Source organism: Megalops cyprinoides, chromosome 5 (genome assembly GCF_013368585.1).
Source record: "Megalops cyprinoides isolate fMegCyp1 chromosome 5, fMegCyp1.pri, whole genome shotgun sequence".
Lineage (NCBI taxonomy): Eukaryota > Metazoa > Chordata > Actinopteri > Elopiformes > Megalopidae > Megalops > Megalops cyprinoides.
Window position 1 is genome coordinate 9,640,573 of NC_050587.1, and position 14,323 is coordinate 9,654,895.

Below are 14,323 nucleotides of genomic sequence, written 5' to 3' on the forward strand. Positions count from 1 at the left end.
TTCTGTCCAGTGCACCATCAAAGGAGAAATATCTGGTTATGGAAGCCATCCAAGATCTGACTGACCATCTGCACGTCAGCTGATTCACATCCTAGGGAGGCCCTTTACTGGAAGTCATGTCTCATGTGGTTTGCCTCTGGATTACTGCAACATGAGGAATAGTCTGTACCCTCTTTTCAAGGGCAGGTGGGTCACGTATTTTATTCATACATTTTTGTAATTGAATATTGGAGCCTATTGCGAATGCAGCACTGGGTGTGTTTATAACTCAATAAAATACAGTGTCCAGTAACATTCTCACGCTAAAGCAGCACACTTTCCCCCCATTTTCACATTCTAGAGAAGTGAGAAACTAAATCCTGCTCTCTCAGTTCCTGCGGTTTGGACTGCATGGGATTTCCTTCGTGCTGCATGATCAGCAGTTGGATTCTTTGACTTGGCAGCAACATCAATGTATGTTCTGAACACACAATGTTAAGTGGGTCCTTCTCTTCTGTTTGTTGAGGAAATGATACTGTATTACACTGAGACTCCTGAAAGAAATTACTTTAATGTTTCCTGTGACGGTTTGCTTTCTCTACCAGACAACATTGTATTCCATTTAAAATATACTTGTTTTCAGAATATCTGTTCATTATTGTATAATAGATGAAAACCACAAATAACAAAAAAATATGTTTTGGTATGGAAACACTGACCATGTATTTCTTGTTTTGAAATGCAAACTTTATTATTCTGTACATTTTTTGTTTCTTCTGTATATGTTTTGTTTCTGTGATGTATTCTTATGACTGTAATGATTTGTGTATTTATGTAATTCTCATCTGTAATAATTACAAAGGTGACATTTTAGTTAGGACAGGACATGCAAAAATTGAGAGGGCAACACAGCTCCCCAAAGGCGGGGTTGGGGTTGGGGCTAGGGGACAAAGGGCTTGAGTCTCTGCACACTGCCAGATTATACATAGCTAGGTCATGATCTTCTGAAAATGTCAGCCTCTGCCCTCCTGAAAATCTGTGCATGGCCCTCACTACCACTTATGACAAACCTGCCTGGGGAAAACATCATTCCAATGTTCATTTTGTTTTCAAGGAACACATCCCCTGTGTAAACTGACAACCGCAAGCACAGACCATACCTCCCGGCCACACAGAGTCACTGGTTATTTTTATCAAGCTGACTAGCCATTTCTTCCTGTTTACCACACTTCTGTTGTTCCTTGTGGTAATCTTCTGCAGATCAAGAATTTCCTCATCTTGAATTTCTGTCCAGCATGTACATTCTTGCATGGTACTTGGGCCATCTTTTGCCGTTGCCATCTTTTCTACTGCTGCTTCTCATGTCTTACACACCCTGAATGATTCTGGCATTGGTACAGTTCAGTTTTGATTAGGTGAGAATGATTTTGTCAAACCAGTCAATGAAAAATATTTTTGATCACAGCTCCTACCGAGAACTGCATTTGCTACCACCTTTTCATTGTTAAGGTACTTCATGGAAGAGATCCTTTTCAGAACAAAACTGCAATGTGCAGAACAATCTTGTATAAGTCCAATATTCTTATTTCACTCTCCAGCTAATACACTTTTAATTTATATTTGCAAGATAGATTATGTGTAAAATAACCAATACTTCCTATCCTAAAAAAGTAATGGCTTTTTTTTTAGAATCGGCAGTATTGTGAGGTATTCATTGTAAGTAAGCAAATAAAATCAAAATTTGCACTACATGTGGTTGAGACCCAGCTGGAGACTTTGTGTAAACTTACCAGGTCCACTACTTATACTAACGACATGTCTGCTGGCTACTGAATGTTGGCAAGAATATTATGTAAGAGGCCTTTATGCTTGTGTAAATCCACAATGGTAGTCTGAACCCAGACCACCTACAGTAGCATGATGAATTTGTTCAAGATGATAAACGAGACTTCCAGATGTTTTAATGAGTGGTGGATAGTTTTAATATGAACTTAGTGCCTTTGAATTTGATGTGAGCTGGCTCCCTATGGGTTTCGATAGTGAAATTGAGAGAAAATCTCAAGGTTCAAGTGTCTGATGTCTGATGACAAGAGGAACGTAGCTGATTTGTCAAGAACATCACTGACAATCTCAGTTCATTATCTAGCTCACAGTAACATATGCACACATACACATGCATACTGATGGAAAAAAAAACATTTTTAATCTTACCGATGGGGCGCAGAGAAGAGTTCTTGAGTTTTCACCTTTATTGAACAGCGTGAAGATCAATAACAGTGTAAGTGTAGTTTTAATTTTTAAGCATGACATATATATATAACAGACTATTGAAAAGTCTCTTCAAGCCTATAAATAACATTTCTCAATGTTCCCAAGTGACGTATCAGAATTATACCAGGCAACTCAGGCAATTAAGACTTCAATATTCTATTATATTCTCTAAAGTAAATTCATTCTATAGAATACTCACTCATAGAACACCTGAGATAGCCTTTAATTTTATCTAGCCTAAGTGTTGTATTTTAGATTTTTAGATGTAGAGCAATCTTGAAAGATTTAATTCAAGGTATACTCTGGGCGTCAAATATTTCCATCTAGAGTTCACAATTGTAGCATAAGAGATGAACTCAAATGCACAAACAATGAATACATCTTTGTGCTCTGAATGCTATTTCTCTCAAATGTAATTTCAGTGATGATTGAGCTTAAAATTTTCACCTGTAATTAAATTTTTACTTAAATCATATTGTGATGAGATAAATGTTTCATTGTTTTCAATAGTAATGCACAATATTCTTTTTTGTGCTGCAGAACTTAAAACATGAACAACAAACTTGAGTTAATTGATATACTATTGTGCTGTAGACTTCAGTTTACAGGGAGACAGCAGGAAAAACCCTGCACATATCACATTTAACCTGCCAAAATAACAAAGCAAGTTTAGGTTATCTAGAGTTTAATAAATTAAATGAATAACTTCTATGTCAAAACATATTAACCAGACATCTCTGAAAAAATATTGCAGACAAGCTGATAGGAACATTTTCATCTCTAAATATGAAATATCAGTCTAGAAGAGCAAAATAATCATTATGGTGGTTAGTACCTTGCTTTACCCACAAAAATATGATTCTTAGTTGTAAGGAATAAAAACATTTCATTTTATATTTCTAAATTACATCTATTATACATAGATATATACAATTCCCACAGTATAATGGGATACAATACAGATTCTTCAAAAAGAGAAGAATAAATAATGATTGGAGGAAGTACATTTTAGAAGTTGTTGAAAGAACTCCTTAGGATCTCTTCAGTCTTTACATCCCCTCAGACGAACCTTAATATCGCAGACCATTCCCTCCGGTTTCTGAAGAGACATGACTGAATGATGCTATTGGGTTAGTAGAGCTGAAATGTCAATATCTGTATGCACGCTGTCAACAGAAAACTGAGGACAGACAAGGCTGGGGTGGACGCAGAGGACGTCTGGGCGTCACTGGATCTTCTGTGACCTTGGTTGTGAGGCTGCACTGTGATGTAACCATTTATGATGCGTACAAGAGGAGGCGGGGGTGGTTCCACCGTCGTGCTGAAAGACAGAAACAAACACTGTGTCAGATTCAGCCTTTAGAAGAATGATATGTTGTGTCTAGACGGCCATAAAGCTGGCAAAGAATGCATCCTGCCAAAACAAAATGCCAAAGTATAAAACACAATACGATGTGGCATTTTACTGGGACCATACTCCAGCAACCTAACTGAATGGTGCCCTGATGACATGCATGTCACATACATGTGCCTAACCTATCACTCATAATCCATCCATCATAAGATTTAAGTTAGGACTGAACACCACACTTGCGGACAGTGCTGGCAAGGGACCCTTTGCTGAAGAAGATGGTGTATTGGCATCTTCTCCGTATTATTTGAAATGACAGTGTGAAAAACCCTCTTATAAGAGCCTTGCTGTGCCTGTGTGGTCTCTCTCCCTTGTTCCATTGTTGGCTGCACTGAGCCTCCTGGAGTTTCCTGATCCATGTTCTGCTTCACAAGCTGGCTGCTGGTCTCCTCTACAGCACCGCAAACGGGCCTGTCCTGTCGTTACTTACTGAAGAGCTGTCCGACTGCACAGTTCTGAAACAGGCGTCCATGTTTGCTTAACTTTTAGTAATGTATTTGCAAATGTCACCGGAGGGCTCAAGATCGATTGTGTGGTAAGTGTCTGGAAACTGTTAGACTTTATCCTATCTGCCAGAAACCTCTGCACTCAAACATTCTTTTGGGGTTGTAAAGAATGCCATATTTGGAGGTACAAATGGTCTTGCCCACGAAAACCTCTTCTCAGCTTTAACCGCTTGGAAAGAAGGTGCTGATTAAAAAAACTGAAAAATAATGGAAATAATAATACACTCCAGGCAAAAGGATACCTTCAAGAGGACCACAGCCAATTAAACTGAGGTTTTACTGAGACATAAGAGTGAGCAGCGGGAGACTTTGTCAGGCGGTGGGAATTTGCCAGTTGGCTCCAGCGCTAAAGACCTTGGAGGTGGATGGCAGGCAAGTCCAAGAGAGCAGGGGCCTCGGCCCGTCCAACGAGCCTGCTGAGAGTTGCCTTTAAATCATTTCAAGTCCCGACTGTTTGATGTCTTCCCCACCAGACCGCTGCAGTTGTGACTGGAGCCCTGCCAGTCAAAACAAACTGACAGGTTCCTCTGCTCGCCATTGGTCAAGCCGTGGTCGAAAAAGGTCCTCCTCTCTCCTCCTCCGCTCAAAAAAAAAAAAAAAAAAACCCAAAGCCAATTACATCCATTTAATGTGCAATATGTGATTAAATTTGTTCTTTGAACAAAATTAAAGGGAATTCTGGATGCAGGGTTCATTAAAAGGAAAGCGCGAGTGAAACAGAGCGTCTGGGAGGTGGGCCTAGCACTACGGCTGACCTTAGCTTGCGACCAGCCCGCGTATTTAATCAGCATGAAATCCAAACGTTCGTGTTCATCACCGGCATGTGCCTTTCATTAATAATATTTACTTTCCATTGATTGGTCTTGGCTGCGGCGCTTGGACATACCCCTAGATGTTCTGCTTATTTTAGAAGTTAAATTCAGAGGTTATTCATTTTTCTCCCGCTGTTTTTTTTTTTTTTCTTGTGTTCTGGGGCTGTATGCGTGTTTATTTTTGTTCAACCTGCATCACAGTGCTGTGCCAGTAAAATCAGGAGCGTGAGGTGTAATCAGGTCTGACATGTCTGCATGTGGCTTCGCATCAGGGCAACTGGAAAAAATGACTTTATCCCCTCATACACTGGAAGGGATTGTGCTCCACATTTCGAGATGCCGCTTGGTTTGAGCAGTCACAACAAGAAGAGACGAAATTATGATGCAACTATTTGTTTTTTATGATATACCGTAACGAATTAAAAGCTTCAGCGTAGACGTGATGGTTTTTTCCCTTTGACAGCGTTTACCTGGTAGTCATCTAGCTTGTGCAGAGTCTGAGGGTTCATGTTTATGATATTATGAGTCTTTGGTAAACAGGTTTGTTTTGCATGGAAGAAATTAAAATGGAAAAATAAAAAGGCAGATTCTGGCACGATTTATGAGTGGACAAACCGTGGACCTTCAGTGCACAGGAATGGCAGTGAAAGAAATTGTTTCAATGTTTCAAATTGTAAATGCCGTTTCCCCCTCCTACATCTGTGTCAACAGCGTTTCTGAAACAGATGGCTTTCAAAGCGCCTGCCTGTTTCCACCATCTCAATAGAGCTATTATGGCTGTGTACACAGACAACTGAGAGGACTTATTAAATGAAAATGACTGTAGATCTAAATATTACCAGCCATTTCGTTCCTTTCCAGATGAGCGATCCTAATGCAGAGTGCCTGTGTAGAGTGAGTGAGTAGATTGTCTGCGGTACTCCACAAAAACCATAAGAACAAAAAATATATTGTATGTTTGTGCGTTGCACAATATATCCACAATCAATCTAAGTATACAAATTTACCTAGTGAGAACAATTTGAGCTAAAGTGTATTGTTCAGATTCTTACATTGCAAATGATTGAAATGCTTTCAGGCTCAATTATGTTTTAATGAGTTTAAAAGGCAATGTTATGCACAATTAGATTTGTTTGGCATTACTGCTGGTTTCAAGGCTTTTGTTTTGTGTGTGTGTGTGTGTGTGTGTCTGTGTGTGTGTAAGAGAGACAATGTGCCCAGATTTTTGCCTGAAACTACAATCTGAGGGGACTTGCAATCAAGTGAATATGGTAAACGTATTTAATGTGTATAATGTAATGGAAATGATTCATGTCCAGACTGAGAGCTAATATACTCTTTGTGTCCATATCTTTGACATGGTGGATAAAATGGGATGAAAAAACTCTTTATGGCCCATTTTCTGACTCTTAGGGTTAGAGAGAAGATAGATGGTCGCTTTTCTCTGGAATGAAATGAAAGATTCTTAATGGTCGCAAAGAAATGTCTGAAAATTCAACCAGAACGACCACAAACATCTCCCAAGAATTCCTTCATGGTAAGAGTATTTCAAGAGAGAGATAAGCTTTTTTGGACACGTCAAAAACCAGTCATGATACCCTCTCCGTTTCTTTCAAGTTTCTATGGAGTCATTCAAGCACAAACATGCTGATGTTCTTAATGGAGGAAACACATTCAAAAAGACAAGGTCCAACAACAACAAATGGTTCAGCGGGGAAAATGGAATGTTCTAAAAAAAGATATTTGATTCTGAAAAAGTCCTGGGAATATAGCCATTCAATGTGTCATGGGGATCATTTCTTTTTCATAACCTTGTGTCTCTCAGATTCCTGACAGCAAACAAACAAGGAAGCTGTCTGGACAGTTCCTATGAAGAAATGATTAGATGAGGACATACATGTAATTCAGAGTATCTGATATAATAGGAGAGGCAGTATTAGTCCTTCAGAACAATATGAAAAGAGGGCTAGGTCCCGCATAATATGCCTTCCCTCGCTGTCCAATCTTGAGGCATCCCAAAGGGGCACTCCTATGGAACTCTACCTCACAGAAGACACAAACGCCTCTCCTTTACACTGAAAGGAGAGGCATTTGTGATGATCCACATTCCAACCAGCTTGGGATGCCTGTGATAAGCCATACTCACCCAATCCATGCTCATAGAAATAAATGATATTAACTTTCCAGTCAGGCTTAAGTTACAAGATACCCAAGCATTCTGTATTTGAAAACCAGTGTCAGTGATGTACACTGCTGCTGGGCCCTTGGGCGAGTTACTTAACCCACAATTGCCTCAATAAATATCCAGCTGTATAAATGGATAAACTGTGACCTGTGTAAGTCACTCTGTTGTAAGAGTGTCTGCTAAATGACAATAATGTAGTGTAATGTAATGTAATGTAATGGATGAAAGCCCAACTAAGATGTATGTGCTTTTGCGTAACAGAGGCCCGGACCAATCGACCAATCGGAGCCGCACGCTCACCTCTCCTCGATGCGGACCCACAGGTCGCTGAACTGCCTCATGCGCTGTTTCCTCTGCTTGTTGCGCCGCCTCTTCTTCAGCTTGCGGTCCGCCTTTTCCAACAGGTCCAGGCTGTCGGGCAGCAGCATGTGGGGCAGCAGCTCCTCCTCCAGAGGGCGCTGCTGGTGATCGTGCAGGAAAGGCTCCAGGGGCGAGGGGGAGTCTGACTCCTGGCCCGCGGAGTACGCCGTGTGCAGAGGGACAGAGGAAGATTTTGAGCGCCTGCCGCTACAGAACACAACACAGGGTTTCGCGTTAATGGACAGCGGTCCCCTTGTGAACAGCCTGGCAACAGCCTTCTCAGAAGTCAACACAGTTGTCAGAGCAGTGTTCATACAGTACTTTTAAAGAAGCAGTGTGGGGTAAAACTGAGAAGAGACACGTTGGTGATCAGAGAGATCAGCCACATTTGATAAGAGAACAGCAGTACACTGAAACAAGATTGGGAGTCATTGTAAGACAACACACAGTGTCACTGAAGCGATTTTTCACGGAAAAGGCTGAATGCTTTATAGACTCAGCTCAAAGCCAGTTTATTTTCCAGTAATGCTCTGATGGAGTGAAAATACTGTTAAAAGCACAGAGAGCCTCCATTGCGGTCCTCTGATTTTAGTGGTAGAGATATGCTCTTTTTGAGTGCTTACGTTACCATTGTATTTGATTCTTGTTAATTAAAAAGCCTTTTCCTAATGAGAGCACCAGCTGCTGAACCATTTATTAATTTGAGTACATAAAACACTTTAAATACTGTTTACAGAATTAGATGAATTTAATTACAGCTGCATCATAGACAATACCAAAACACGTTTTTCTGAGTGAATGTTTACAAGGTGAATGTTTGCAGGGTCTCTCGTAGTCTGGGGTCTCACTTACAACAAAATCGGGACAAAACTGACCCAACCACTATAACTCAGTTCTTGTGCTTCCATGCATATCATTGGCCATTGCATAATATATTGTGGCAAGTTTTTTTTTTATTAATTTTGACAGAACACCCAGCTGTTAATGATCTGTGCAAATCAAAGTCAGTAGTTCATATTTAGCTCTCAGGAGTTGGGCAGACAGAATACAGGAGGTACATTTTGGCTCTATTAGTAGGTGCACTTTATAGCTGATGATGTGTGTTGGAATATCTGAGCTGAATGGACCTTTTGTTTTTTGTTCTTTTGCCCACAAGGAGGCATTCTTATACAGTGAACCAAAAGATCAAACAGAGAACCCTCTCAAACAGACAAGAGGACCTGAATTATAACATCTGAACTATAACATTGCAGAACATATACTGCCATATAAATTTATTCATAGTTTTCCCCACAATGGAATCTGTCTACAAGTGCAATGGTGCTCACATACAAAATACAGTAAGAGTGATAGAGGTTTGCCCTGTGGCTACAGCACTGACCTCATTGTGTAAACACAACTCCGACACAGTCTTGTGTGTCATGAGTTTATTTTTATTTTAAAATTTCCAACATCCACATCAAAATGGGCCCATTACGTGATTAGTGAATTACAAGCCTTTTCTGGCAATAAATACTGCATTACTGCCACACACCCTCCAGTTTATATCAGCAGATACCAATATGAGTTGAGATTTTACTTTTACAAAGATCTGTAAGCATGTTAATCTTTGATGTAGGCTGCAATATAGCTAAATAAAAGGCAAATTATTAGTGATTTTTTTTCCGATTATTTGCAGACAACACATTTTTCACAACAATCTGAGCAGAACTGAACATCTGTTTTCTGTCTGTGGTAAAATTACACAAACTAGGGGTGCGCTTACTTGGAAAATGATTTCCATTTGAAATCCAGTCGGTGAAACAGAGACAAAAATAAATAAATACCGCTCAGCCCTCGGGCAGCGAGCTCACCAAGAAACGTAGCGGCACATGTAACCCTACACCAATTTAAGTGATAAAATATGGTCTACCAATTTTACAGGGCCAGCTTTTAAGAACAAACCGTAATATGTAACAAATATGTGGTAAAGTAAGATATTTTCACTTTCTGCCTTTATTTCACCTCAGGTAGTATGTTACTACTGGAATCCACTGAAGGTGAAGTTCAAAATAAATACCAACGACCATTTCAAAAAGCCAGTCATTTTTTTTTGGTTTTTCAGAGCCTGTTGTTCTCCACGCAGTGAAGGAAAACCACTCCCTTCAAAGCTCTGGTAACCTTTAAGTGCTGAGTGCAGGACCACACAAGACCACAGCATCGCCGCGAATCAAAACAGTAAAAGTACTGTAAACATTACAGGCCTTGCGGTCTGAACGTGTTTATCGCTTCAAGATTCAACAGCATTTCAAAGCCAAATGAATTGGGAAGAAATTGAGGTGTGCGCAAAGTGACAGGCAACATTACACAGAGGTTCTGCTGACATTCAGAACAGTCTTTTGTTCTACTCTGTTTTTATTTCTGTGAATAATTTCGCCACCAAGAATCTAACAAGCTCTCTGGGCCCGCCACAGGTTTAGAGGTCCCAGGTTATCTTTGAGCTTGACCTGGCTATGCTCTCCTGATGTTCTACTCGACGACCATGCCACTTCCAGTTTACGAGAGCCAAGGGCAGGAAATGACTGACAGTTTGCGCCAGGACAGGCTGGGGGCTGAGAGCCTCCGCGGGGGGACTCGCTGGGGTTACGGGTGGTGACGGAGTGAAGAGGACACCAGGGTTTATTATTACCTGTTAATGGGCTGCCCCGCGGGAGTGTGCTCCACTTCATATCCTTGACTCCGTAACACATCAATCACCGTGTTGTTGCCCAGGAAGTGACCTGCAATGTAAACAGTTCTCCTTTCAGTCTCCCTGAGTACCAGTGGAGCCACGGGGCGTCAGTCTATGCCCTGGGCCGGACAGGGGGCGGGAGTGGAATATTATGCAAGATGGAGATTTTACAATAGGCGACACTTCACAATATGGCCAGCGAGCTAAACAGGTTAAACACAAATAAGCAGCCAACACATGTATTTGAGCCATTAATAAAAAAAAAAATTCATTTGTAGCATCTAACCCTGCATTGCTATACCACTCCTACCACTCCAATGGTGATCCAAATGGCATCACAAACTGGATAACTGGATAGCATCACTTTAGCTGATTACTAAACATTACTAAACATGAGATTTTAAAGGCACGTATGGTTTAAAGGCTATGTCTGTGCAGGAGTAAAGCAGAGAAAACTTTGGGTTTTTGGGCATGTACTTATACACTCATAAATTGGCCATTTAGGGGCTGCTGACTTGATATGTCTAACTAAAATGTTTCCTGGGGTTTCACATTCAAGTGCTGACTTCTTGCAGTAAACCTGCGGGACCCATCCGTGTGACCTGGAGAGAAAAATCACTTCTCTCTGAGGTCTGCCTTTCCCGGCTCTCCCCCAGTTCTAGCTCTCACACAGCTAGGTGAAACGAAGCATTGAGGGTTCAGGTTGCCATGTCAGTGGTCCTCATTCCCCCTCGGCTCACAAAGGAAACCAGATCCCATTGTGTCCACCAGCTCAGCCGTGTACCGTAACGATGTGTAAACAAAGGGCCGGCCTTTAATCTAGCCCTAATGGAGGCCCGGAATCGCTCATGCCAGATAATGTACTGATAGAGGGGCTTTCTCACCAAAGATGGTCAAAACCAGTCAGAGGGCGTCAGGTGTGGCCTGTGTAGAGAGTCACGTTATGTTCAATGTAACCACACTAGGAGTGGGAGTGGAACTGCATTACTTTCCATTGAATTACACTAGTGTTGCATAACTATACCGTAAAATGAAAACTTAATTGACTTTAGCAGAACTTGGCAGAGGTATAAAACACGATTGCATATGTGTATTGTATATGGCTTGAATTAAAACATTTACTGAAGCATCACAGATTTACAGGAACTTTTTTTTAAAATGTTTTAGTGGTAGTAGTACAAACATGTTCACCACAAGCAAAGCTTACAGAGTTTGCACATAAATATCCATAGAGACATTAACAAGGGAAAAAGCCCTCTGTCACTAGATCAGACAGCAACATTTAGGTCATACAGTGTTTTCATGTAAAAATGTGTAAATCTAAATGGTAAAGCTGCAAATGAGCACTGTGGGTTAAGTGGTTGCATTTCTTGTGGTTCAAATGAACAGGGATTTCTGATGCCAGAGCACGCGTGATGCAATCAACAATGCATATGCAGCCATTACAAGCACAACAGTTACTCACAACAGTTACTCTCTTCTCACTTTTTAAATGAAATCAAGGGCTTTTGAACAAACTTCCTCCCGTTCATGTTTTAGTTAGACAGTGTTACAACAATGTAGCGTTGAGGCCACACACACAACATATCTGGTATCTGGTCCACTGATTTTATCCAGTAATTCTCACTGACACTTTGCAGCCTACAGAAATATCATATAATCACTTAAATTAAGGAGATTCATGTTGATTTCACCACTGAAAAGTAAACTCCCTTATGCTGCAATTAGACAGTTTGATAACTGTTAATTAAGTCAAATGTTAATGAAGCAAAGCAAAAAAAAATAAAAAAAACAACCATACAACTCACAATAGGTAGATTGTTTGGGGATTGTTGACTGATTTTTTACATTGACCAAATTGTTACGTATCTATATAAACAACTAAATGATTGTCCAGTTGAGTTTGTAACACATTTTTTTTAAGGATCTTTTTTCCTGTAATTACATATTAGCACTGGTGTTCACTATCACCTCTTATTACACACTGTGCATATAATGTATTTAGTATCACAAAACAGAGCTCTATTAAACTAGTTCTATCTACATTGAAATGTTTCTATTTTCCTTCTGCGTAAGTGTATCATTATTATTAACTGACGCGTTATTCCTTCTTCTTGTGTAATGTAGCCACAAATGGTTACTTACAAAAAGCATGTTTAAACCTGACTGGAAGATTCTGTATTTGAGAAATACTTTCATATTCAGCTGTCTTTTATTATTACATCTCTCATGTCTGTCAGATATAGACCTATTCGTTTATGCTATCAATCTTATAAAGCTCCTTCTTTCAGCATTTGTTTGAGATACCTTGTTAAAAAATGAGATTTATCTCCTATAGTTTGTATGGGCTATTAGCACCACCTTATGGAGTGTCTACAAGTGAACACTGCAACATGTACAATTTTATCTTAAAATAACATGTCAGCCTCTTACTGGAATCCAGCCATTTCCCCCTTTGCTTATTCTTGTCATTCACGTAAAAGCTGAGCTTATTGGATGGAAAGAGGGCCATTTTCCTTGGGGGTTCCTGGGAGGAGGAGATGGTGAAGGCCCAAGCCTGGAAAGGGCTCTCATAGTGATTTATGAGAGAGCAGTTAATGAGAGGATTAAGGAAGGACAAATGGAAAGCCCACCACATTGCAACTTCAAAAGGATACTCAGCGGAGGCCTCACCCTGAGTAAGGCCTATCTGCTGGACTCAAGAAAACGCACACATGTGCACACACGCGGGCTGTGTTAGCTATCTACCCTTCCTTCAAGTTATTGTAGAAATCAACAGAGCTAAAAGAGCACAAGATTCAACTAGACCTGAAAAAAACACTACCATAAAATTCACAACATGAGTTCACTGATTCTCCTTTTTAAAAAGGTGAGTACAATAAAGATGAGTAAAATAGAAGCATGGAGCCATGTGGAGAAAGGAGAATTTAGTGCAAAATTAATGAGTTAATATTTATAAGGGGACAACATCAAACAAAAACTTTTTGTCAATGTCACAGAATGTTACTTTTCTGGAAAGAGCTTAAACCGAAAAAAGTTTAAAAAAGTAGAATTCCTTGCCATCTTCGAACACAGAGAGCAGCTTATATGCTACCTTACAACAAGCACTGATATTAAGCTGTACTTAAGGATTGTATAAATATAAAAACAATAGAAAGAAAGACAGAGACAAAGGACAAGCCTTCTTTTAATGACAGGCCTTGATCCAGCAAAGGGATCTGATGAGAGGGCACAATGAAGCGAGAATACCCTTCATCTGCATCTGAGAAACAATTTTAGCAGGACACTTTTAGCAGTCGGTAGCTGACTCTTCCACCGCATGGGACCACATAAGCAACAGCCAAATTACAGTCATTCCACATGGCAGCACTGTCCTCTCCGCTATTCTGTTTATAGCCGTTCAACTGTCATGCTTAAAGGGATGCAGACCATTATAAGACACAGTGCCTTCAACACATTGAGTGATAAAGTGCAAATTAGATACTGCCTCCCAGCATGTAGCCATTCCTAAAGTGTTTATTTGCCTGTCTGGTTTGAAGGAGAAAGAAAGTATATATAGAGTCAAGAATGGCAGCCAGGAGCACTCTGTCATTTAAAGGAAGCAAGGGGCAGTGTTTGTTCATCTCTATATGGATTAGGAAACAGAAAACACATGGCTAGCTTTCCTTGAAGAAATTATGTATATACGCAGAACCTTACCCCCCGACTGACTATACCTCAATCATATGACCAAAATCAGCCATCACAAAGTATACACAGGGATGTTTCATAATAGCAACAAACTATTCTGCCAGGAGACACATTTGAGAAATGGGAAGCCCAGAAAGTCCATTGCAAGAACTCATTTAGTTTCACCCATCCTTTCTCTGTCTAGTAAATATGCAGTCATGGCTACTAATACAAAAAAAATATAGAGAGAATATATTGTAGATAATATATATTTTTAGCTCAGTATATTTCAATATATTTAAAATAGGTAAATTATTGCTGTTTTAGTATATTTCAACATATGTCTGATCTGTAATAATATTTTTAAATTTTATTTCCAATATATTCTTGGACTGTGCAACATATTTCTCAGTATATAAA

The 14,323-nt window shown here is 40.0% G+C and overlaps 1 protein-coding gene across 1 annotated transcript in view; it reads right to left on the bottom strand.

Moving 5' to 3' along the window:
- Positions 1-3,250: 3,250 nt before the first annotated feature.
- trabd2a (TraB domain containing 2A) overlaps positions 3,251-14,323 on the bottom strand; it is a 54,649-nt gene continuing 43,576 nt past the window's right edge. Inside the window, exons 5-7 of the mRNA XM_036529437.1 lie at positions 10,193-10,283; positions 7,465-7,731; positions 3,251-3,571 (exon numbers count right to left, since the gene is read on the bottom strand). Of these exons, the coding sequence (XP_036385330.1) occupies positions 3,382-3,571; positions 7,465-7,731; positions 10,193-10,283 (548 nt within the window). The 3' untranslated portion in view covers positions 3,251-3,381. The remainder of the gene's footprint in view (positions 3,572-7,464; positions 7,732-10,192; positions 10,284-14,323) is intronic.